Source organism: Silurus aristotelis, assembly GCF_946808225.1.
Source record: "Silurus aristotelis genome assembly, chromosome: 1".
Classification (NCBI taxonomy): domain Eukaryota; kingdom Metazoa; phylum Chordata; class Actinopteri; order Siluriformes; family Siluridae; genus Silurus; species Silurus aristotelis.
In genome coordinates this window covers 254115-278095 of record NC_139574.1, presented here as the reverse complement: position 1 = coordinate 278095, position 23981 = coordinate 254115, and the positions used below count along the sequence as shown (strand labels likewise).

The window sequence follows — 23981 nt, the reverse complement described above, 5'->3', positions numbered from 1 at the left end:
AGTGTATATAGTGTAGTGTAGAGTTGTAGTGTATATAGTGTAGTGTAGAGTTGTAGTGTATATAGTGTAGTGTATATAGTGTAGTGGAGAGTTGTAGTGTATATAGTGTAGTGTATATAGTGTAGTGTAGAGTTGTAGTGTATATAGTGTAGTGTAGAGTTGTAGTGTATATAGTGTAGTGTAGAGTTGTAGTGTATATAGTGTAGTGTAGAGTTGTAGTGTATATAGTGTAGTGTATATAGTGTAGTGTATATAGTGTAGTGTAGAGTTGTAGTGTATATAGTGTAGTGTATATTGTGTAGTGTAGAGTTGTAGTGTATATAGTGTAGTGTATATTGTGTAGTGTAGAGTTGTAGTGTATATAGTGTAGTGTATATAGTGTAGTGTAGAGTTGTAGTGTATATAGTGTAGTGTATATAGTGTAGTGTACAGTTGTAGTGTATATAGTGTAGTGTATATAGTGTAGTGTATATAGTGTAGTGTAGAGTTGTAGTGTATATAGTGTAGTGTATATAGTGTAGTGTAGAGTTGTAGTGTATATAGTGTAGTGTATATAGTGTAGTGTAGAGTTGTAGTGTATATAGTGTAGTGTATATAGTTGTAGTGTATATAGTTGTAATGTATGTAGTGTAGTGTTGAGATGTAGTGTATTTAGTGTAGTGTATATAGTGTAGTGTATATAGTGTAGTGTAGAGTTGTAGTGTATATAGTGTAGTGTATATAGTTCTAGTGTATATAGTTGTAATGTATATAGTGTAGTGTAGAGTTGTAGTGTATATAGTGTAGTGTATATAGTGTAGTGTATATAGTGTAGTGTAGAGTTGTAGTGTAAATAGTTGTAGCGTATATAGTGTTGCGTATATAGTGTAGTGTATATAGTGTAATGTAGAGTTGTAGTGTATATAGTTGTTGTGTATATAGTTGTAATGTATATAGTGTAGTGTAGAGTTGTAGTGTATGTAGTGTAGTGTATATAGTGTAGTGTATATAGTGTAGTGTAGAGTTGTAGTGTATGTAGTGTAGTGTATATAGTGTAGTGTATATAGTGTAGTGTAGAGTTGTAGTGTATATAGTGTAGTGTATATAGTTGTAGTGTATATAGTTGTAATGTATATAGTGTAGTGTAGAGTTGTAGTGTATATCGTGTAGTGTATATAGTGTAATGTAGAGTTGTAGTGTATATAGTGTAGTGTATATAGTTGTTGTGTATATAGTTGTAATGTATATAGTGTAGTGTAGAGTTGTAGTGTATGTAGTGTAGTGTATATAGTGTAGTGTATATAGTGTAGTGTAGAGTTGTAGTGTATATAGTGTAGTGTATATAGTTGTAGTGTATATAGTTGTAATGTATATAGTGTAGTGTAAAGTTGTAGTGTATATCGTGTAGTGTATATAGTGTAGTGTAGAGTTGTAGTGTATATAGTTGTAGCGTATATAGTGTTGCGTATATAGTGTAATGTATATCGTGTAGTGTATATAGTGTAATGTAGAGTTGTAGTGTATATAGTGTAGTGTAGAGTTGTAGTGTATATAGTGTAGTGTATATAGTTGTAATGTATATAGTGTAGTGTAGAGTTGTAGTGTATGTAGTGTAGTGTATATAGTGTAGTGTATATAGTGTAGTGTAGAGTTGTAGTGTATATAGTTGTAGCGTATATAGTGTTGCGTATATAGTGTAGTGTATATCGTGTAGTGTATATAGTGTAATGTAGAGTTGTAGTGTATATAGTGTATATAGTGCAGTGTAGAGTTGTAGTGTATATAGTGTAGTGTATATAGTTGTAATGTATATAGTGTAGTGTAGAGTTGTAGTGTATGTAGTGTAGTGTATATAGTGTAGTGTATATAGTGTAGTGTAGAGTTGTAGTGTATATAGTTGTAGCGTATATAGTGTTGCGTATATAGTGTAGTGTATATCGTGTAGTGTATATAGTGTAGTGTAGAGTTGAAGTGTATATAGTTGTAGTGTATATAGTGTAATGTAGAGTTGTAGTGTATATAGTGTAGTGTAGAGTTGTAGTGTATATAGTGTAGTGTATATAGTTGTAGTGTATATAGTGTAGTGTATATAGTTGTAGTGTATATAGTTGTAGTGTATATAGTGTAGTGTATATAGTGTAGTGTAGAGTTGAAGTGTATATAGTTGTAGTGTATATAGTGTAATGTAGAGTTGTAGTGTATATAGTGTAGTGTAGAGTTGTAGTGTATATAGTTGTAGCGTATATAGTGTACGTATATAGTGTAGTGTATATCGTGTAGTGTATATAGTGTAGTGTATATCGTGTAGTGTATATAGTTGTAGTGTATATAGTTGTAGTGTATATAGTGTAATGTAGAGTTGTAGAGTATATAGTTGTAGTGTATATAGTGTAATGTAGAGTTGTAGTGTATATAGTTGTAGAGTATATAGTTGTAGTGTATATAGTGTAATGTAGAGTTGTAGTGTATATAGTTGTAGAGTATATAGTTGTAGTGTATATAGTGTAATGTAGAGTTGTAGTGTATATAGTGTAGTGTAGAGTTGTAGTGTATATAGTTGTAGAGTATATAGTTGTAGTGTATATAGTGTAATGTAGAGTTGTAGTGTATATAGTGTAGTGTAGAGTTGTAGTGTATATAGTTGTAGAGTATATAGTTGTAGTGTATATAGTGTAATGTAGAGTTGTAGAGTATATAGTTGTAGAGTATATAGTTGTAGTGTATATAGTGTAATGTAGAGTTGTAGTGTATATAGTTGTAGAGTATATAGTTGTAGTGTATATAGTGTAATGTAGAGTTGTAGTGTATATAGTGTAGTGTAGAGTTGTAGTGTATATAGTTGTAGAGTATATAGTTGTAGTGTATATAGTGTAATGTAGAGTTGTAGAGTATATAGTTGTAGAGTATATAGTTGTAGTGTATATAGTGTAATGTAGAGTTGTAGTGTATATAGTGTAGTGTAGAGTTGTAGTGTATATAGTTGTAGAGTATATAGTTGTAGTGTATATAGTGTAATGTAGAGTTGTAGAGTATATAGTTGTAGAGTATATAGTTGTAGTGTATATAGTGTAATGTAGAGTTGTAGAGTATATAGTTGTAGTGTATATAGTGTAATGTAGAGTTGTAGTGTATATAGTGTAGTGTAGAGTTGTAGTGTATATAGTGTAGTGTAGAGTTGTAGTGTATATTGTAGTGTCTTAAATGTATAGTATCTTAAATGTGTAATATCAAAAGGCCTAAACTCATATTATTCTGCAATGGTGACAGTCCTGGAGAGGCCAAAGTTAATTACTGAACCGCCTGGACAGATGGTTCTCTGTAAACAGAAGTGTAGAGGGTAGACTTAATGTTGTCTTAAGACTGGTGAGAGATACGCGCTCTCACCAGTGTTGAGATAATGTTCTTAAAACAAATATGGAATGTGGTCCAGGATGTATATCTTCTTGGGAGGCGACCTCCCCGTTCACCATATACTTCGAGGTACAGGAAAAAGGGATGCGCTTTATGTTTTATGATCTGGGAATGTAAGCCCTGGTACAGCTGGAACACATCAGTCTGGACAAAGACAGGTTTCTCTTTACGTTCAACATTATTGTACAGTAAGCTCATATGCATCTCATTTACATTAAGAGGTGGACCCAGGAAACGGGCAAGCATTTAATGTGTGTGTAAGCATGGATCTGGAGTCAGACTTTGAATCAGAGCGTGCTGACTCCAGGCTTGACCGGAAGGCCTGTAAAGATGCTATATTTCTGCGTTGAATAAAAATCATTATTTACACGAAATACGGTGTCTAAGAAGAGTCCTTCCAGCCGACAACTACACCTCATCAAGACGACGAAATATACAACAATATAGTGTAGTGTAGAGATGTAGTGTATATAGTTGTAGAGTATATAGTTGTAGAGTATATAGTGTAGTGTATATCGTGTAGTGTATATCGTGTAGTGTATATAGTGTAGTGTAGAGTTGTAGTGTATATAGTGTAGTGTATATAGTTGTAGAGTATATAGTTGTAGTGTATATAGTGTAATGTAGAGTTGTAGTGTATATAGTGTAGTGTATATAGTGTAGTGTAGAGTTGTAGTGTATATAGTTGTAGAGAATATAATTGTAGAGTATATAGTGTAGTGTATATAGTGTAGTGTAGTGTAGTGTATATAGTGTAGTGTAGATAGTGTAGTGTATATAGTTGTAGTGTGTATAGTGTAGTGTATATAGTGTAGTGTAGAGTTGTAGTGTATATAGTGTAGTGTAGAGTTGTAGTGTATATAGTGTAGTGTATGTAGTGTAGTGTATATAGTGTAGCATATATAGTGTAGTGTGTATAGTTGTAGTGTATATAGTTGTAGCGTATATAGTGTAGCATATATAGTGTAGTGTATATAGTGTAGTGTAGTGTAGATAGTGTAGTGTAGATAGTGTAGTGTATATAGTTGTAGTGTGTATAGTGTAGTGTATATAGTGTAGTGTAGAGTTGTAGTGTATATAGTGTAGTGTAGAGTTGTAGTGTATATAGTGTAGTGTATGTAGTGTATATAGTGTAGCATATATAGTGTAGTGTGTATAGTTGTAGTGTATATAGTTGTAGCGTATATAGTGTAGTGTATATAGTTGTAGCATATATAGTGTAGTGTATATAGTGTAGTGTATATAGTTGTAGCATATGTAGTGTAGTGTATATATGGTGTAGTGTATATAGTGTAGTGTATATAGTTGTAGTGTATATAGTGTAGTGTATATAGTGTAGCATATATAGTGTAGTGTATATAGTTGTAGCATATATAGTGTAGTGTATATAGTGTAGTGTATATAGTTGTAGCATATATAGTGTAGTGTATATAGTGTAGTGTATATAGTTGTAGCATATATAGTGTAGTGTATATAGTGTAGTGTATATAGTTGTAGTGTATATAGTGTAGTGTATATAGTGTAGCATATATAGTGTAGTGTATATAGTTGTAGCATATATAGTGTAGTGTATATAGTGTAGTGTATATAGTTGTAGTGTATATAGTGTAGTGTATATAGTGTAGCATATATAGTGTAGTGTATATAGTTGTAGCATATATAGTGTAGTGTATATAGTGTAGTGTATATAGTTGTAGCATATGTAGTGTAGTGTATATATGGTGTAGTGTATATAGTGTAGTGTATATAGTTGTAGTGTATATAGTGTAGTGTATATAGTGTAGTGTATATAGTGTAATGTAGAGTTGTAGTGTATATAGTGTAGTGTATATAGTTGTAGTGTATATAGTGTAGTGTATATAGTGTAATGTAGAGTTGTAGTGTATATAGTTGTAGTGTATATAGTGTAGTGTATATAGTGTAGTGTATATAGTGTAGTGTAGAGTTGTAGTGTATATAGTTGTAGTGTATATAGTGTAGTGTATATAGTTGTAGCATATGTAGTGTAGTGTATATAGTTGTAGAGTATATAGTGTAGTGTATATAGTGTAGTGTATATAGTGTAGTGTAGAGTTGTAGTGTATATAGTTGTAGTGTATATAGTGTAGTGTGTATAGTGTAGTGCATAAAGTGTAGTGTAGAGTTGTAGTGAATATAGTGTAGTGTATATAGTGTAGTGTAGAGTTGTAGTGTATATTGTGTAGTGTAGAGTTGTAGTGTATATAGTGTAGTATAGAGTTGTAGTGTATATAGTGTAGTGTAGAGTTGTAGTGTATATAGTGTAGTGTATATAGTGTAGTGTAGAGTTGTAGTGTATATAGTGTAGTGTAGAGTTGTAGTGTATATAGTGTAGTATATATAGTGTAGTGTAGAGTTGTAGTGTATATAGTGTAGTGTATATAGTGTAGTGTATATAGTTGTAGTGTATATAGTGTAGTGTGTATATTTGTAGTGTATATAGTGTAGTATATATAGTGTAGTGTATATAGTTGTAATGTATATAGTGTAGTGTAGAGTTGTAGTGTATGTAGTGTAGTGTATATAGTGTAGTGTATATAGTGTAGTGTATAACGTGTAGTGTATATAGTGTAGTGTAGAGTTGTGTATATAGTGTAGTGTATGTAGTGTAGTGTATATAGTGTAGTGTAGAGTTGTAGTGTATATAGTTGTAGCGTATATAGTGTTGCGTATATAGTGTAGTGTATAACGTGTAGTGTATATAGTGTAGTGTAGAGTTGTGTATATAGTGTAGTGTATGTAGTGTAGTGTATATAGTTGTAGTGTATATAGTGTAGTGTATATAGTGTAGTGTATAACGTGTAGTGTATATAGTGTAGTGTAGAGTTGTGTATATAGTGTAGTGTATGTAGTGTAGTGTATATAGTGTAGTGTAGAGTTGTAGTGTATATAGTTGTAGTGTATATAGTGTAGTATATATAGTGTAGTGTATATAGTTGTAATGTATATAGTGTAGTGTAGAGTTGTAGTGTATGTAGTGTAGTGTATATAGTGTAGTGTATATAGTGTAGTGTATAACGTGTAGTGTATATAGTGTAGTGTAGAGTTGTGTATATAGTGTAGTGTATGTAGTGTAGTGTATATAGTGTAGTGTAGAGTTGTAGTGTATATAGTTGTAGCGTATATAGTGTTGCGTATATAGTGTAGTGTATAACGTGTAGTGTATATAGTGTAGTGTAGAGTTGTGTATATAGTGTAGTGTATGTAGTGTAGTGTATATAGTTGTAGTGTATATAGTGTAGTGTATATAGTGTAGTGTAGAGTTGTAGTGTATACAGTGTAGTGTATATAGCATAGTGTAGAGTTGTAGTATATATAGTGTAGTGTATGTAGTGTATATAGTTGTAGTGTATATAGTCTAGTGTATGTAGTTGTAGTGTATATAGTGTAGTGTATATAGTTGTAGTGTATATAGTGTAGCATATATAGTGTAGCGTATATAGTGTAGTGTATATAGTGTAGTGTATATAGTTGTAGTGTATATAGTTGTTGCATATCTAGTGTAGTATATATAGTGTAGTGTATATACAGTATATTTATATTAAGTTTGTAATCTTGCGTACCAGTGTAGATTTATTCATTGCTAGAGACTCAAAGCACTTTTGTATGTCTGCTAAATGCTGTAAATGTAAATGTTACATTGTTTATCTGTTACACTGTTCTTCCTTGTTTAGAGAAAAGCAGGATAAATGTTTGTACACTTCAACACTTATTATCCTGTACTGTATGTTTGTCTATGCTTTCCTGGGAAGATTGTGGCAATGGCCACTGTTCTAAAAACTATGCATATACAATGTGTGTGTGTGTGTGTGTGTGTGTGTGTGTGTGTGTGTGTGTGTGGGCAGTTTTGGGATCTGCTGGTACTTGTTCTGGATTCTGGTGTCATATAAGAGTCCAGCTGCTCATCCCACAATCACAGCAGAAGAAAGGAAATATATCGAGGAGGCAATTGGAGAGTCTGCAACATTCCTAAACCCACTGATGGTACACACACACACACACACACACACACACACACACACACACACACACACGCACACACAATTTGCAGTAGTCTTCAAGCTTCTATACTTTCCAAATCTATGTATCTCGTCAGAACTGTGGTTTTGTGCATTTATATGTAAGGCATTTATCCAGAGGGACCTACAGAAATCAATCTATTCTTTCTTATATCTGTTAAATTTAAATATCAATTTTAGAGCTGGTTTGAGACATTGTTTGAAGAATGCGTAAGACTTATATGTTTAGACATGTAGGACCATTCTACCACCTACTGTAGGTGGTGCCAAAACAAGACACACACAGGAGACCCCCAGCAACTAGCACCTGAACTTCTCTCTCTGTCTCACTTTTCCTTTGTTGCATAAATTATTTGCACAATTGAACTCTGTCACCTTAACTCTGGACTGTCACAGCACAGAGTCATTTTAATACCAGCACATGGACACTTTAATCAGTCACACTGGGACACTTTAATCTGTACTTCTGTCAATATGTCATACACATAGCCATCCCTTTCTGTGTAATTTGTGTATTGATCCAACAACATTATTAAACTACATTGGTCCACGATGGCAGCGTGGCAATAGCACGCAGCCTCTCCAAAACTAAAAAGGTACTTTTCCTGTCTTTACCCCGACTTCTCATAGTACATGTACACCAGAGACAGCTCTGTTCATGAATACAACTGCCAGATGCTGTTCTTCTTCTTCTTCTTTTGGCTGCTACCATTAGGGGTCGCCACAGCGGATCATCCGTCTCCATACCACCCTGTCCTCTACATCTGCCTCTTTCACACCAACTACCTGCATGTCTTCCCTCACCACATCCATGAACCTCCTCCTTGGCCTTCCTCTTTTCCTCCTACCTGGTGGCTCCATCTTCAGCATTTTTCAACCAATATAATTCATGTCCCTTAACTGCACATGTCCAAACCATCTCAATCTCGCCTCCCTCACCTTGTCACCAAAACATCCTACATGTGCTGTCCCTCTAATAAACTCATTTCTAATCTTGTCCATCCTCGTCACTCCCAACGAAAACCTCAACATCTTAAGCTCTGCTACCTCCAGCTCCACCTCCTGTCTTTTACTCAATGCCACTGTCTCTAATCCATACAATATCGCAGGTCTCACCACAGTCCTATAAACTTTCCCTTTCATTCTTGCAGATACTCTTCTATCACAAATCACTCCTGTCACTCTTCTCCACCCACTCCACCCTGCCTGCACTCTTTTCTTTACTTCCCTAACACACTCTCCATTACTTTGCACTGTTGACCCCAGGTACCTGAACTCCTCCACCTTCTTCACCTCTTCTACCTGCAACCGCACCCCTCCACTGCCCTCCCTCTCATTCACACACATGTACTCTGTCTTACTCCTACTGACTTTCATTCCCCTTCTCTCCAGTGCATATCTCCACCTCTCCAGGCTCTTCTCAACCTGCTCCCTACTCTCACCACAAATCATAATATTATCTGCAAACATCATAGTCAACATCAATGCAGCTCCTTCTGTCCTTCTCTATACTTCTCCATCAAAATCCTCAAAGCAAATAAGGCATCTGTGGTGCTCTTCCTCGGCATGAAACCATACTGTTGCTCACAGATGGTCACCTCTTCTCTCATCCTGGCTTCCACTACTCTTTCCCATAACTTCATGGTGTGACTGATCAACTTAATTCCCCTGTAGTTACTGCAGGTCTGCACATCTCCCTTGTTCTTAAAGATCGGTACCAGCACACTCCTTCTCCATTCCTCAGGCATCCTCTCCCCTTCCAGAATCCTGTTGAACAATCTGGTTAAAAACTCCACTGCGATCTCTCCTAAACATCTCCATGCTTCTACAGGTATGTCATCTGGTCCAACCGACTTTCCATTCTTCATCCTCTTAATCGCTGCTCTCACTTCCTCCTTACTAATCCTATCTACATCCTGCTTCACCAATTCCACATCCTCCAACCTTCTCTCTCTCTGATTTTCCTCATTCATCAGCTGCTCAAAATACTCCCTCCATCTGTTACGGTACATAAATCATGCAACAACCATTCTGCTTGATAAAGTAATCAATAACCTTTCGCAACCTCTGCTTGCTGCGACCTCGGCTACACGTGGCTCAGTGACAGCGTTCCAGACGTCGCCATCCAGTTAGATGGGTCACCGTGTTTCATGCAAACAGAAATGCAGCTCTGTGCGATAAGACTCGCGGTGGTGGCATGTGTGTTTATATCAATATTATCATATTAAGAATGGTGCAAGAACTCTGTGCTTGTCTCCAGCTACTGCTCATCACTAGTGGAGTTTGTGACTGTGTAAGATGCAGACCATTTTATTTACCACAGAAATTCACCACTGCCTTCATTGTCGGAGTGTACATTCCTCCCAGCGCTAATGCTAAGGAGGCACTGTGTGAACTCTACTGCGCTATTAGCGACCTGCAGAATGCTCACCCCAATGGACTGTTTATTATTGCTGGAGATCTTAACCAATCTCAGGACTGTGCTCCCTAAACTCCATCAGCATGTGGACTTTGCAACGAGAGGAGCAAACACACTGGATCTTGTTTACACAAACATCCCGGCATGTATCGTTCGGAGCCCCGCCCCCACCTCGGTTACTCAGACTCAGTCTGAAGTTATTTCAGACCATTATCTCATCTCTTTTAAAATCTGCTTCAGTCATTGCATTATTACCTCGTCACGTTACCGGGTTAAACACATTCACGTCAACTACAGCAGCACGTTTTATTAATGATGTTTCGGAAATGTCGATATTAATTAGATCTTCGTCTGACCCGAAGAAACCCCAGCCCGCCTGCCTCAACGACTACCGCCCTGTAGCCTTGACCTCAGTAGTAATGAAGTGCTTTGAGAGAATGGTCAGAGACTTCATCACTGCATCACTACCAGTCACACTGGATCCTCTACAGTTTGCGTACCGCCAGAACCGCTCTACTGAGGACGCCATTGCTCATCTCCTCCACACTACGATGAGCCACCTGGACTACAGAAATGGGAATTATACAAAGATGCTGTTTGTGGACTACAGTTCAGCATTTAACACCATAATTCCCTCCACACTCACCTCTAAGTTGGAGGTCCTGGGACTCTAACTTCCTGACAGACAGACCACAAGCCGTAAGGGTGGGAAAACACACCTCATCCACCCTCATCCTCAGCACTGGAGCTCCCCAGGGTTGTGTTCTGAGCCCCCTGCTGTACTTACTGTACACATACGACTGTGTGGCCACGTCTAACTTCACCCCCATCATCAAGTTTGCTGATGACACTGTTGTGGTGGGCCTGATCTCCAACAACGACGAGAAGGCCTACCTACAGGAGGTTAAAAACCTGGAGAGATGGTGCCAGGAGAACAACCTTTTCCTGAACGTCAGCAAGACTAAGGAGTTGATAGTGGACTTCAGCACGAAGCAGGGGCGGTCATACCAACTGCTAAAAATCAACGGGACCCCAGTGGAGAGAGTGAACAGTTTCCGGTACCTAGGTGTTCACATCACACAGGACCTGTCTTGGTCCTGCCACACCAACACCCTGGTGAAGAAGGCCCGGCAGCGTTTGTACCATCTGAGATGCTTAAGGGACTTTAAACTCCCCTCTCAGGTGCTAAAGACTTTTTATACTTGTACCATTGAGAGCGTCCTGATGGTTAGCATCACTTCCTGGTTCGGGAACAGCCCCATGCAGGACAGGTGAGCCCTCCAGAAGGTGGTGCGTTCAGCTGAAAGTACCATCCACACCGAGCTCCCTGACTTGCAGGACATCTACAGCACGCGGTGCCGGACCAGAGCCAGGAAGATTTTAAAGGACCTCAGTTTCAGATTGTAAAGGACCAACGATGGACTCTTTTCTTTGTTGCATTCAGGGAAACACTTCCGCTCCCTGAAAGTGAACACAGAGAAAATGAGGAGGAGCTTCTTCCTGCAGGCCATTCAGAGTTTAAACCAGGAAACATCCAGGATCTAAAAACTGGCCCACTCTCTCCATCGTCACACTTTTTCTCTGCACATATTTTTTCTTTTCGCACTACAACACTTTAATCTCTGGACTGTTACTTTAACTCTGGACTCGCACAGCACAGTGCACTTCATACCACACCATACCGCACACGGTCACTTTATACCACACCATACCGCGCACACGGTCACTTTATACTACACCATACCGCACACAGACACTTTAAGGACAATCATTCAAACCACTTTATGTGATTACTGTTTACTGTACATAAGCATACCTTGTATCCATAAGCATATTTGTATATACACTCTTTCCTTATATATATCTTTATATATTTTATATTTTACATAGTTTATACTCTTTATTTATCTGCCTTCTTTTTTCTTTGTTTTATTTTTCTCCCCATCCTATTCCTTCATGCCAGACAATCATATAAAGCATTTCACTGCATGTCGTACTCTGTATGTATGTGTATGTGACAAATAAGATTTTATTTTTTTTTATTTGATTGAACCCCGCAGAGCTTGACTGGGCCACTGAATACTAGAACCAATGTTCCCTTACACTCTAGATGATGGAGCTCCACCTAAGACCAAAATGAAATGATCAGGGAGAAAAAATGAGCACAGTTGTATAATGGTCATATGCGCACCTTAAAACTATTTTAAACTATATAAAATTTTAACGTAAATGGCGTGAAACAAAATTTCAAAAAGCATGGAAGGAGAATCTCCTGAGTTCTAGAAAATCTCTTAGTGCTGCTGATCAGCATATTTCTCCACCCTTATAGAAAATAACAAGCAGAATCCTAGATTTTTATTCTGTACTGCAGCAAAATGAACAGGAAATAAAAGCACTGCACTCACATGCACACCATCAATAGGTAGTAATGATTTCATCAACTTTTTTAATAATTAAGTTGAAAACATCAGGCAAGAAATCCAGACGATTAAAATAAATCCAAATTATTTTATAAATAACTTTTTTATAACTATTTTATAAATAACCCTGTAGACAGCAGTGTAATTATAACAGACCATCAATTACAAAGTTTTACTCCTATTCAAGAGAACGACTTCATTTCATTTATTTCCTCATCAAAATCATCAACCTGCATCTCCATCCCTCACCTACAAGTTTCCTCAAACAGATCATTCCAGAGTGAATTGAACCTGTTTTAAAATAATAAACTCTTCCATTAGCACTGGTTTTGTACCTAAATCGTTCAAACTGCAGTATCCACCCCCTAATTAAGAAACCTTCACCCTGTCAGCTGTCCAACTACAGTCCAATATCAAACCTCCTCTTTATCTCCAAGATTCTAGAAAAGGTTGTAGCACAGCAGTTCTGCTCACATCTACTGAGGAAGAACATTTATGAAATGTATGTCAGGATTTTGGACTTATCATAGCACAGAGACGGCGCTAGTTAAGGTGGTAAATGACTGTTATTGGCCTCAGATCAGGGTTTTGTCTCTTTACTTGTTTTGCTCGATCTCAGTGCAGCTTTTCATACCATTGATCATCATCTCCTGCTTGCTGGACTGGAGAATGTTGTTGGAATGAAGGGAACAGCTCTCTCTTGGCTCAGGTCTTATTTGACTGATCGCTATCAGTTTGTTGATGTAAATGGTGAGTTCTCCACACTCTCTGAGGTAAAGTTCGGTGTTCTGCAAGGATCTGTCTTAGGCCCACTGCTTTTCTCTTTATATATGCTGCCTCTGGGTGAAATTATTCATAAACATGGGATTCGCTTCCATTGCTATGCTGATGATACACAGCTGTATATTTCAGCAAAGCCAGATGAGAGAGATCAGCTTAACAATGTTGAGGAGTGTGTAAAGGACATTAGACAGTGGATGCTTGATAACTTTTTTCTGCTCAACTCAGATAAGACAGAAGCACTTTTACTAGGACCACATGCAGCTAGAAGTAAACTTTCCGATTCCGTAGCATCTCTACGTAGTATCTCTTTTGTAACATCTAGATTAGACTACTGTAACGCTTTACTGTCTGGGTGTTGGAGTAAGTGCAGAAATAAGCTTCAGTTAGTTCAGAATGCAGCAGCAAGAGTCCTCACTAGATCTAGAAAATATGATCACATCAGCCCTGTTTTAATCATCTACACTGCTCCCAATTACATCTCACACTGATTATAAAATACTACTAGTGACGTATAAAGCACTTAACGCTCTCATGCCGCAGTATCTGAGTGAACTTCTGTACCAGGATGATCCTCCACGCCTACTTAGATCAAAAGGTGCAGGCTATTTGTTGGTACCTCAAATAATGAAGACTCCAGCAGGGGGCAGATGTTTCTCTTATAAACCCCACAGTTATGGAACAACCTTCCAATCAGTGTTCATGACTCAGACACAGTCTCAGTGTTCAAGTCGAGGCTGAACACATATTTATTTAGTGGAGTCTTAAGTCAGTAGGTGTTTGTGAGGTAAAGAAGCAGATCTGGAGGGATCATGGATATGGAGTGTTTGGTGAATTGGGATATTTGGATGGTGTCGTCTCCTCACTCTCACACGTTCACTCAGGTTTGTTGATGGTGGTGTGGTGGGTCGTCTCTTATCCCAGAGATCCTCATGTCTGTGTTTCCTTCTGCTTCTCCCTTTTAGTTCTGCTGCCAGAGTGAATCTTACCAGAGTCTCAACTGCACAGTGACTTAACTTTCATACAACAATCAGGAGACTTAATAATCCATATCCTTCTCTTCCTGTCACCCTCTTCTCTCTCTCTCTCTCTCTCTCTCTCTCTCTCTCTCTCTCTCTCTCTCTCTCTCTCTCTCTCTCTCTCTCTCTCTGAAGTTTTTCCTTCACCACAGTCTCCACTGGCTTGTTCATCAGAGACAAACTTATAAAAAACTTATTCATTTTTATCACCACATTATCTGTGTTAAGCTGCTCTGAGACAATGTTTATTATTAAAAGTGGCAAATAAATAAACATGAATTGATTTGAATTGAATTGAGTTTATCAGTAGAAGAATGCTGAGGATGAAGCTGCCAGGAAGGAGGAAAAGAAGAAGACCAAGGAGGAGGTTTATGGATGTGGTGAGGGAAGTCATGCAGGTAGTTGGTTCGAAAGAGACAGATGTATAGGACAGGGGGGTATGGAGACAGATGATTTGAATTAAAGGTAATTATAATGACTTTGAAAATAATCATGATGTTCTTTTTCTTTTCTTCCAGAAGTTCAACACTCCCTGGAAGAAGTTTTTCACCTCCATGCCTGTTTATGCCATCATCATAGCCAATTTCTGCCGCAGCTGGACTTTCTACCTGTTGCTCATCAGCCAGCCGGCTTATTTCAAGGAGGTTTTTGGCTTTGAGATAAGCAAGGTATCACACACACACACACACACACACACACACACACACACACACACACACACACACACACACAGGAATTCTTAAAATGTTCTATTTGTCTAAGTATTTACACTTTTAACCAGTAGCCAGTCCTGTGCTACCAGCGAACTGTAGTGGGAAGTTAAATTGTAGTGGATATTGGAGAACATGAACCAGGAGGAGTCTGTTTTTATGACTGATCTTGGGTTATACATTGTAAAGCATGTCTTTCTTCTCCCTCTCCAAAGGTTGGTATCCTCTCTGCTCTTCCTCACTTGGAAGGATCCAAGATGGCGGCGCGGCAGTAGCTCGCAGCGGCCGCTCCGGACCCAAAATGGTGCTAACTTTATTTTGTAGCCCGCCTTACACAACGCATGGACATCGGAGCAACCGGTGTGCATGTGTACAACCGCAAAACACTGAAAGAACTCAGAAACAACCCAAACAACACCATAAATGATGACCTGCGGCAGAAACTACGCGACCTCGGCGTGCTCCAAGAACCAGGCCTCCAGACCTCGGCATCGCCTGCGGAGGACGGACGGAGGAGGGGGAATTGGAAGCGCTGCGCGAGGAAGCAGAAACGCGAAAAGCGAGCGGGTGCTAATGCTAGGCTAAAAGCTACCCCTAGCCGGCCCGCTCTACCATCACTACTGCTGGCAAATGTCTGCTCCCTGGACAATAAATTAGACTACATCATACTCCAACAAGCTTCTCGGCGTGAGTACAGACACTGTTGCGTTTTTGTGTTTACGGAGACGTGGCTGAGCGACAGAGTTCCGGACGCCGCCATCCAGCTGGACGGGCTAGCCGCGTTTCGTGCCGACAGAAATGCAGACTCACGGCGGCGGTCTGTGTGTTTACATCAACACGGAATGGTGTAAGAACTCTGTGCTTGTTTCTACCTACTGCTCATCGCTGCTGGAGTTTATTGTTGTGAGATGTAGACCTTTTTATTTACCCCGGGAATTCACCACCGCTATTGTGCTCGGAGTGTACATACCACCTAGCGCTAATGCTAAGGAAGCGCTCAGTGTGCTCTACGGGACCATTAGCGGACTTCAAAACTCACACCCTGACGGATTGTTTATTGTCGCCGGAGATTTTAATCACGCAAATCTCAGGACTGTGCTCCCTAAATTTTATCAGAATGTGGACTTTGCAACCAGAGGAGAAAACACGCTGGATGTTGTTTACACAAACATCCGGGGCGCATACCGGGCGAAGCCCCGCCCCCACCTCGGGTACTCAGACCACATCTCTGTTATGCTGATCCCAGCATACAGACCACTCAGCAGGCGTTCAAGACCAGCTCAAAAACAAGTGAGAACCTGGCCAGCAGGATCCATGTCTGCTCTCCAGGACTGTTTTGAATGCACTGACTGGGTCATGTTCAGGGAAGCTGCAACCAATGGCGATTTCATCAACTTGGAGGAATACACGTCAACAGTGACCAGCTACATCGGCATGTGCATTGATGACGTGACTATTTCCAAGACCATCACTACACGCTCCAACCAGAAGCCGTGGATGACCGCCAAGGTGCGTGCGCTGCTAAAAACAAGAGACTCTGCCTTCAGAGCAGGGGACAAGACGGCCTTAAAAACAGCAAGGGCCAAACTGTCCCGTGCCATCAGAGAGGTAAAGCGCGCACACGCCAAGAGAATCCATGGCCACTTCCAGGACAGCGGAGACACCCGGCGCATGTGGCAGGGCATCCAGGCGATCACGAATTACAAGACCACATCACCTGGTTGTGACCGTGACCCCTCCCTCCCAGATGCGCTGAATGACTTCTACGCCCGGTTCGAGGTGCAGAACAACGTGGTGGCGAGGAAAACCATCCCTCCTTCCAGTGACCAGGTGCTCTGTCTAACCACAGCTGCAGTGAGGAAAAATCTATGCAGAGTTAACCCACGGAAGTCTGCTGGACCTGACAACATTCCTGGCAGAGTGCTCAGGGAATGTGCAGAACAACTAGCAGATGTATTCACTGACATCTTTAACATCTCCCTGAGCAGCGCCACTGTTCCCACGTGCCTCAAGACGACGACCATCATTCCTGTGCCGAAGAAGTCTTCTGTCTCCTGCCTCAATGACTATCGTCCCGTTGCACTCACACCCATCATGATGAAGTGCTTCGAGAGGCTCGTCATGAGGCACATAAAGACCCAGCTCCCACCCGCACTGGACCCCATGCAGTTTGCGTATCGTCCAAACCACTCCACGGACGATGCCATCTCCACAACCCTCCATCTGGCCCTCACCCATCTGGATAACAAAGACTCTTATGTAAGGATGCTGTTCATAGACTTCAGTTCAGCATTTAACACAATCATTCCTCAGCACCTGATTGAGAAGTTGAGCCTACTGGGCCTGAACACCTCCCTCTGCAACTGGATCCTGGACTTCCTGACTAAGAGACCTCAGTCAGTCAGGATCGGGAACAGCATCTCCAGCACCACCACACTGAGCACTGGGGCCCCCCAGGGCTGTGTGCTCAGTCCACTGCTGTTCACTCTGCTGACTCACGACTGTGCACCAATGCACAGCTCGAATCATATCATTAAGTTTGCTGATGACACGACCGTGGTGGGTCTAATCAGCAAGAACGACTAGTCAGCATACAGAGAGGAGGTGCAACGGTTAACAGCCTGGTGTGGAGCCAACAACCTGTCTCTGAACGTTGACAAAACCAAAGAGATGGTTGTTGACTTCAGGAGAGCACAGAGAGACCATTCTCCACTGATCATCGAGGGATCTTCAGTGGAGATCGTCAAGAGCACCAAATTCCTTGGTGTTCATCTGACGGATAACCTCACCTGGTTACTTAACACCAGCTCCATCACCAAGAAAGCCCAGCAGCGTCTCTACTTCCTGAGAAGGCTGAGGAAAGCTCATCTCCGTCCCCCCATCCTGACCATGTTCTACAAAGGGGCCATCGAGAGCATCTTGAGCAGCTGCATCACTGCCTGGTTTGGGAACTGCACCGTCTCGGATCGCAAGACCCTACAGAGGATAGTGAGGACAGCTGAGAAGATCATCGGAGTCTTTCTCCCCTTTATCATGGACATTTACACCACACACTGCATCCGCAAAGCACACAGCATTGTGGATGACCACACACACCCGTCACACACACACTTCACCCTCCATCCATCAGGGAAACGGTTCCGAAGCATTCGGGCCGTCACAACAAGACTGTGCAACAGTTTTTTCCCGCAAGCCATCAGGCTCCTCAACAAACATCTGAACTGAACTCTCTCTCACACATACACACATACTCACACACACACACTTACACACAACTGTGTGACTGATCTGTACAACCCGACTCAACACACATACACTTCGCACACCCAGGTTTCAACACCATTTACACCTTTCATTGTCGCAATAATGTTTACATGCCGTTTGTTGTCAAGTCAAGTCAAGTCAAGTTTATTTGTATAGCGCTTTTCACAACAGACATTGTCTCAAAGCAGCTTTACAGAAAACAACAGTGAAGGTGAATGGTGTGCGTTTGTCCCTGATGAGCAGCCGTGGCGACAGTGGCAAGGAAAAACTCCCTTAGATGATATGAGGAAGAAACCTTGAGAGGAACCAGACTCAAAGGGGAACCCATCCTCATATGGGTGACATCAAAAGTTTGGTCATAAATCTTTCAACAATACAGAACAATTTGTGATCATCATAGATCCAGCATCAGCTTCTCCATGCCAGGGCCTTTAAACACTCGGCATCTACTTCTCCATGATCATCCATAGGTCCATAATCTTCACGAGGTGGGACGTGACTGGAGCTGGCCAAACCTCAGGAAGCCTCGGGATGGGGAGAGAAAGAGAAGCAGTGGAGAGGAATTAGCGTAGCTGCTGTTCATGATATTAACAGCACAAGTTGATAATGTGCATGTGATCAGATGTTCTGGAGCACAAGGTTGTGATGTGATGTGTGTGATGTGTGTTATGTGTAGGCTTTGCTAAAAAGATATGTTTTTAATCTGCACTTAAACTGGGAGAGTGTATCTGAACCCCGAACACTGTCAGGAAGACTATTCCAGAGTTTAGGAGCTAAATGTGAAAATGCTCTACCGCCTTTAGTGGACTTTGCTATTCTAGGAACTACTAGAAGCCCAGAGTTTTGAGATCTCAGGGAGCGTGACGGATTGTAGCGTGTTAAGAGACTGGATAGATACATGGGAGCCAAACCATTTAGTGCTTTATAAGTGAGTAGCAGTAGTTTGTAGTCTATTCGAAACTTAATAGGAAGCCAATGTAGGGACGATAAGATTGGGGTTATATGATCGTATTTTCTTGACCTAGTAAGAACTCTTGCTGCGGCATTCTGAACTAACTGAAGCTTGTTTATTAATGATGCAGGACATCCACCTAGTAATGCATTACAGTAGTCTATTCTAGAGGTAGGGGGAGTGGTGGCTCCAGCGGTTAAGGCGCTGGGTTGCAGATCGGAAGGTCTGGGGTTCAAGCCCCGGTATCGCCAAGCTGCCACTCTTGGGCCCTTGAGCAAGGCCCTTAACCCTCTATGCTCCGGGGGTCCCTTACGAGGGAAATATCAAGGTCCGTGACGTCGGAGTGACGTGGGGCCGCCTTCCCGTGGGCTCACCACCTGCAGGAGGGACCGTAAGGGACGGTGCTGTGAGGATTGGGCAGCAGTCGAAGGCGGGGGCCTGCTTAGACTGCTGCCCCCGCGACCCGAATTACGGATAAGCGGAAGAAAATGAATGAATGAATGAATATTCTAGAGGTCATAAACGCATGGACGAGCTTCTCTGCATCAGATATAGATAACATATTTCTTAGCTTAGAAATATTTCTAAGGTGAAAGAAGGCTGTTTTTGTAACTTGATTGATGTGATTTTTAAAAGATAAGTTGCTGTCTAAAATAACTCCCAGGTCTTTTACCGTTGAACTAGTAGTTACAGAACAACCGTCTAAATGCAGGCTGAGATGCTGGAGCTTCTGTGTACTATTTTGTGGGCCAATGAGCAAAATCTCCGTTTTATCAGGATTTAATAGCAGAAAGTTATGGGTCATCCAATCTCTTATTTCTTCAACACACTCAGTTATGCGAGCTAATTGAGCTGTATCGCCTGGTTTGGATGAAATATATAGCTGGGTATCATCAGCATAACAATGGAAGCTAATTCCATGCCTTCTAATAATATTTCCTAATGGAAGCATGTATATTGTAAAAAGCAGGGGTCCCAGAACTGACCCTTGTGGCACGCCATAATTTACTAGCATTATCCTGGATAGCTCTCCATTTAAATCTACGAAATGGTAACGATTGGACAGGTAGGATTTAAACCAGCTTAATGCCTGTCCCTGAATACCGATGTAATTCTGTAAGCGATAGAGGAGAAGATCATGATCTATAGTGTCGAACGCAGCACTAAGATCTAGTAAAACTAATAGGGAGATGTAGCCTTGGTCTGAAGCTAAAAACAGGTCGTTAGTGATTTTAACTAGAGCAGTTTCTGTGCTATGATGGGGCCTAAAACCTGACTGAAACTCTTCAAAGATATTGTTCTCCTGCAAGTGGTTACATAGCTGGGCAGCGACAATCTTTTCTAAAATCTTAGACATAAATGGGAGATTTGAAATTGGTCTGTAATTCGATAGCGTGTTTGGATCCAGATTAGGTTTTTTAATGAGGGGCTTAATAACTGCTAACTTGAGGGATTTAGGGACATGACCTAACGATAGTGAGGAGTTAATAATATTTAAAAGAGGCTCACCAGCTGTATATAACACTTCCTTCAGTAGTTTAGTGGGAATTGGATCTAACTGACATGTTGTTGATTTAGCTTTCATAATAGCATCATACAGCTCTTCCTGTCCTATACATGTAAAACAGTGTAGTTGTGGGGTTGTAAGTACGATTGTGTCGGGAGATGCTGTCAGAGGTTGAACTGCCACAATTGTTTTTCGAATGTTATCTATTTTTTCAGTGAAGAAATTCATAAAGTCTTCACTACTAAACTGTGATGGAACACATTTTTCAGATCCCTGATTTGTTGTTAATTTAGCGACTGTACTGAAAAGGAACCTGGGATTGTTTTTGTTATTTTCTATGAGTTTGCTCAGGTGTTTAGCTCTAGCAGCTTTTAGCGCCTGTCTGTAGCTAAGCATACTGTCTTTATACGCAATTCTAAATACCTCCAATTTAGTTTTCCTCCATTTTCTCTCCAGATTACGTGTTGTTCTCTTTAGGGCATGCGTATGACTATTATACCAAGGTGCAGGTGCTTGTTCTCGAACCTTTTTTAACCGGATGGGGGCAACAGCGTCTAAAGTGCTAGTGAGGATAAGGTCTATGTTGTTCGCCATCTCATCAAGATGATCAGCATTTATGGGTTTAATGTGAAACTGAGATAAATCAGGCAGGTTATTTATGAATCTGTCCTTAGTGGTTGGAATAATAGTCCTACCAGGTCGATAACGTGGTGAAACACGGTTAATCTGCTCTACCGGTAGTGTGTACAGTAGGAGATAATGGTCTGTTATGTCATCATTCTGAGGTAAAATATTTATATCAGTGACGTCTGCTCCGTGGGATATTATTAAGTCTAGTGTGTGGTTAAAACGGTGGGTTGGTCTGGTGACATTTTGTTTAACTCCAAAAGAGTTTAGTAAATCGACAAATGATAATCCTAGAGCATCGTTTTCATCATCTACATGAATATTAAAATCTCCTACAAGCAGCACTTTATCAAAGCTGATCAGGAGGTCTGAGAGAAAACAAGCAAACTCATGAAGAAAATCAGCGTAGGGTCCTGGGGGTCTGTACACGGTGACCAGAGCGAGTTTTCTATGCATCTCTGAAAGTGCAATTTTAAGAACGAGCACTTCAAATGATTTAAAGCTGAATCCTAATCTCTGACTAACATTAAGAGAAGCACTATAAATGGTTCCTACACCCCCCCCACGACCAGTCTGACGGGGCTCATGCTTATAAACATATCCTGACGGTGTCGACTCGTTTAGACCCATATAATCACCTGGTTTAATCCAGGTCTCAGTGAGACAGAGTGCATCGAGATTATTCTCTGTGATCATCTCATTTACAATCAGTGCTTTGGGTGCAAGTGATCTAATGTTTAAAAGACCGAACTTTAGAACTTTGTTGTGTTTGTTTATCTGGCATTTTTCAGTTTTAACTGCAATAAGATTATTTCTGGATCTTGTGTATTTAATTCTTGGTTTTACTACACGAGGAATAGATACGGTTTCTATAAACTGGGCTGTGTGTGAACTTGTAACTATTTGGTCTGTAGTATGCGTGTTCTTATAGTTGAAGATTTCTTGATGTCTTACCAGTCAGATGGTGTGAAGTATCCTAGAGATGTTATCTGATAGCACTGCTGCTCCAACTCTGCTGGGGTGCAGGCCATCAGGGCGGAAGAACCTAGGACGCTCCCAGAAACAGTTCCAGTTATTAACAAAGAGAAGTTTATGTTCTCGACACCATGACTGTAACCATTCATTTAGAGCTAAAAGTCTACTAAACTTCTCAGCCCCTCGCTGGTAAGTGGGAAGAGGTCCTGACACAATGATCCTCGTTGTGGGTGATGTGCTGCGTACCGTCTCCACCAGGATCCTGAAGTCCCTCTTTAAGATTTCCGTTTGCCGCAGCCTGGTGTCGTTTGATCCGGCATGGAGAACAACCGCTCCGAAGTTCTCGTTCAGGATCGCGGGTACCTGCGCAGCGACATCCAGAACACGAGCACCAGGAAAACAGCGAGTGTGCACCTTACCTTTAGCTCGGGTAGCGCGGACATGCCGGACGATGGAATCTCCGAGAATAACAGTGTCGCGTTCCGTCTCGCGGAGGGGGACGAAGCGGTTCTCGGTCGAGATCTCGAAGGCCGGTGGTGGAGGTGGAGACGTCCTCGATCGGGGCTTGGCTTGTCTCTTCCGCCGCGGTCGCATCCAGGGTCCATGTTGCACCGGTGCCGGAGTTGTAGGTGCGCTGGGCCTGGGCATAGAAGCACGCGGAGTTGATGTGCTGGGAGCGTTAGGTTCAACCTGGGAGTTTACCTGGGATGAGTGCGCGTCCGCCCGGGATGTTTCCAGCGCCGCTTTCCGCTCTCGCAGCCGGTCATGCTTTACATGCAGCTCGCGAATCTGTTTCTCCAATGCCTCCATCTCCAACGCCACCGTTTGCAACTCGAACGAGTCCTCACCTGTGCTCGAATGCAGACAAACAACCGGCATAGTGCTTATCGTCACGAACAGATTTATTATACAGAGATGTGAGTGAGAGAAAATAAATATAAAAAACACTAGTTATAGTCGAGTTAACTAACTACAGGCACAAGTCAGGAAGACAAAAACAATTAAGGATTATTAAAAGAGGAAAAACGGATAGATAGATAGCAAAGGTTGTTTGAAAGACGCCGAGAGATACAAACACGTAACTCGCGGCAAACAAGTCAAACACAGGAAGCTACGTCACCAATAATCAAATTATGTTGTTGCTGATCTTCCGGGACTTGCTCTCTTTGCACAATATTCTGTCCAAATCCTTTGGTCACTGATCACTTTATTTTGATTGCTGCTATTGTAGAATTGCACAATTGTTTACATTTCTCTGTTTACATTTTTCTGCTACTGTGCACCTTATTCTGTTACGACAGGTTTTACTGGCGGAGCTATTGTTGTTTTTATTTTTATATTGTGTATTTTGTATTGTCCTGCACTGTCCTGTGTTGTCTCGCACTGTCTTGTGATGTCTTTTGCACTGTTTGCACCAGTTGCACACATGCACTTTATGTGGCGAGGATCTTAGTTCCTGGCCCTGTGTTCTTCTGTTCTGTGACTGTTGTTTACTGTTGTTTTATGTAGCACCTGGGTTTAGGAGGAACGTTGTCTCATTTCACTGTGTACTGCATCAGCTATACATGGTTGAATGACAATAAAAGCTTCTTGACTTGACTAATGACGATAGTTGTCCCTATTGGAGGGCAGTTGGCTGATTATTTATGCTCTCACAACATCATGAGCACCACCAATGTACGCAAGCTGATGAACTGTGGAGTTGTGTGATTGTGTGTGTCAGTGTGTGTTAATTGTGTATGTGTGTACTTAAACATACACTGGCGATCTAAAAAGAGCCTGCCATTGGATAATTACTGCATGGATGACTATGTTTTAGCTGGCATCAAGTTCTTTAACCCAAACTGATGCAGTGAGCAGCTTCTTATTTCTTAAGCAACC

General features: G+C 40.9%; 2 protein-coding genes and 1 long non-coding RNA gene across 3 annotated transcripts in view; 2 read left to right on the top strand and 1 right to left on the bottom strand.

Moving 5' to 3' along the window:
* The window catches only part of LOC310730900, a 198086-nt gene extending 185821 nt beyond the window's left edge, over window positions 1-12265 (top strand). The window contains exon 2 of the long non-coding RNA XR_014535008.1: window positions 12142-12265. This is a non-coding gene — a long non-coding RNA (uncharacterized lncRNA). The remainder of the gene's footprint in view (window positions 1-12141) is intronic.
* The window catches only part of LOC310729622 (uncharacterized protein), a 441633-nt gene that overhangs the window by 386795 nt on the left and 30857 nt on the right, over window positions 1-23981 (top strand). The gene's annotated exons all lie outside the window — the stretch shown is intronic.
* On the bottom strand, window positions 18486-22748 carry LOC310733677 (uncharacterized protein; the record flags this gene model as incomplete). Its single annotated transcript, XM_083555108.1, has 3 exons — window positions 18486-18564; window positions 22080-22170; window positions 22520-22748. 3 exons carry the CDS (start codon window positions 22746-22748, stop codon window positions 18486-18488), a joined length of 399 nt encoding a protein of 132 aa, XP_083411234.1.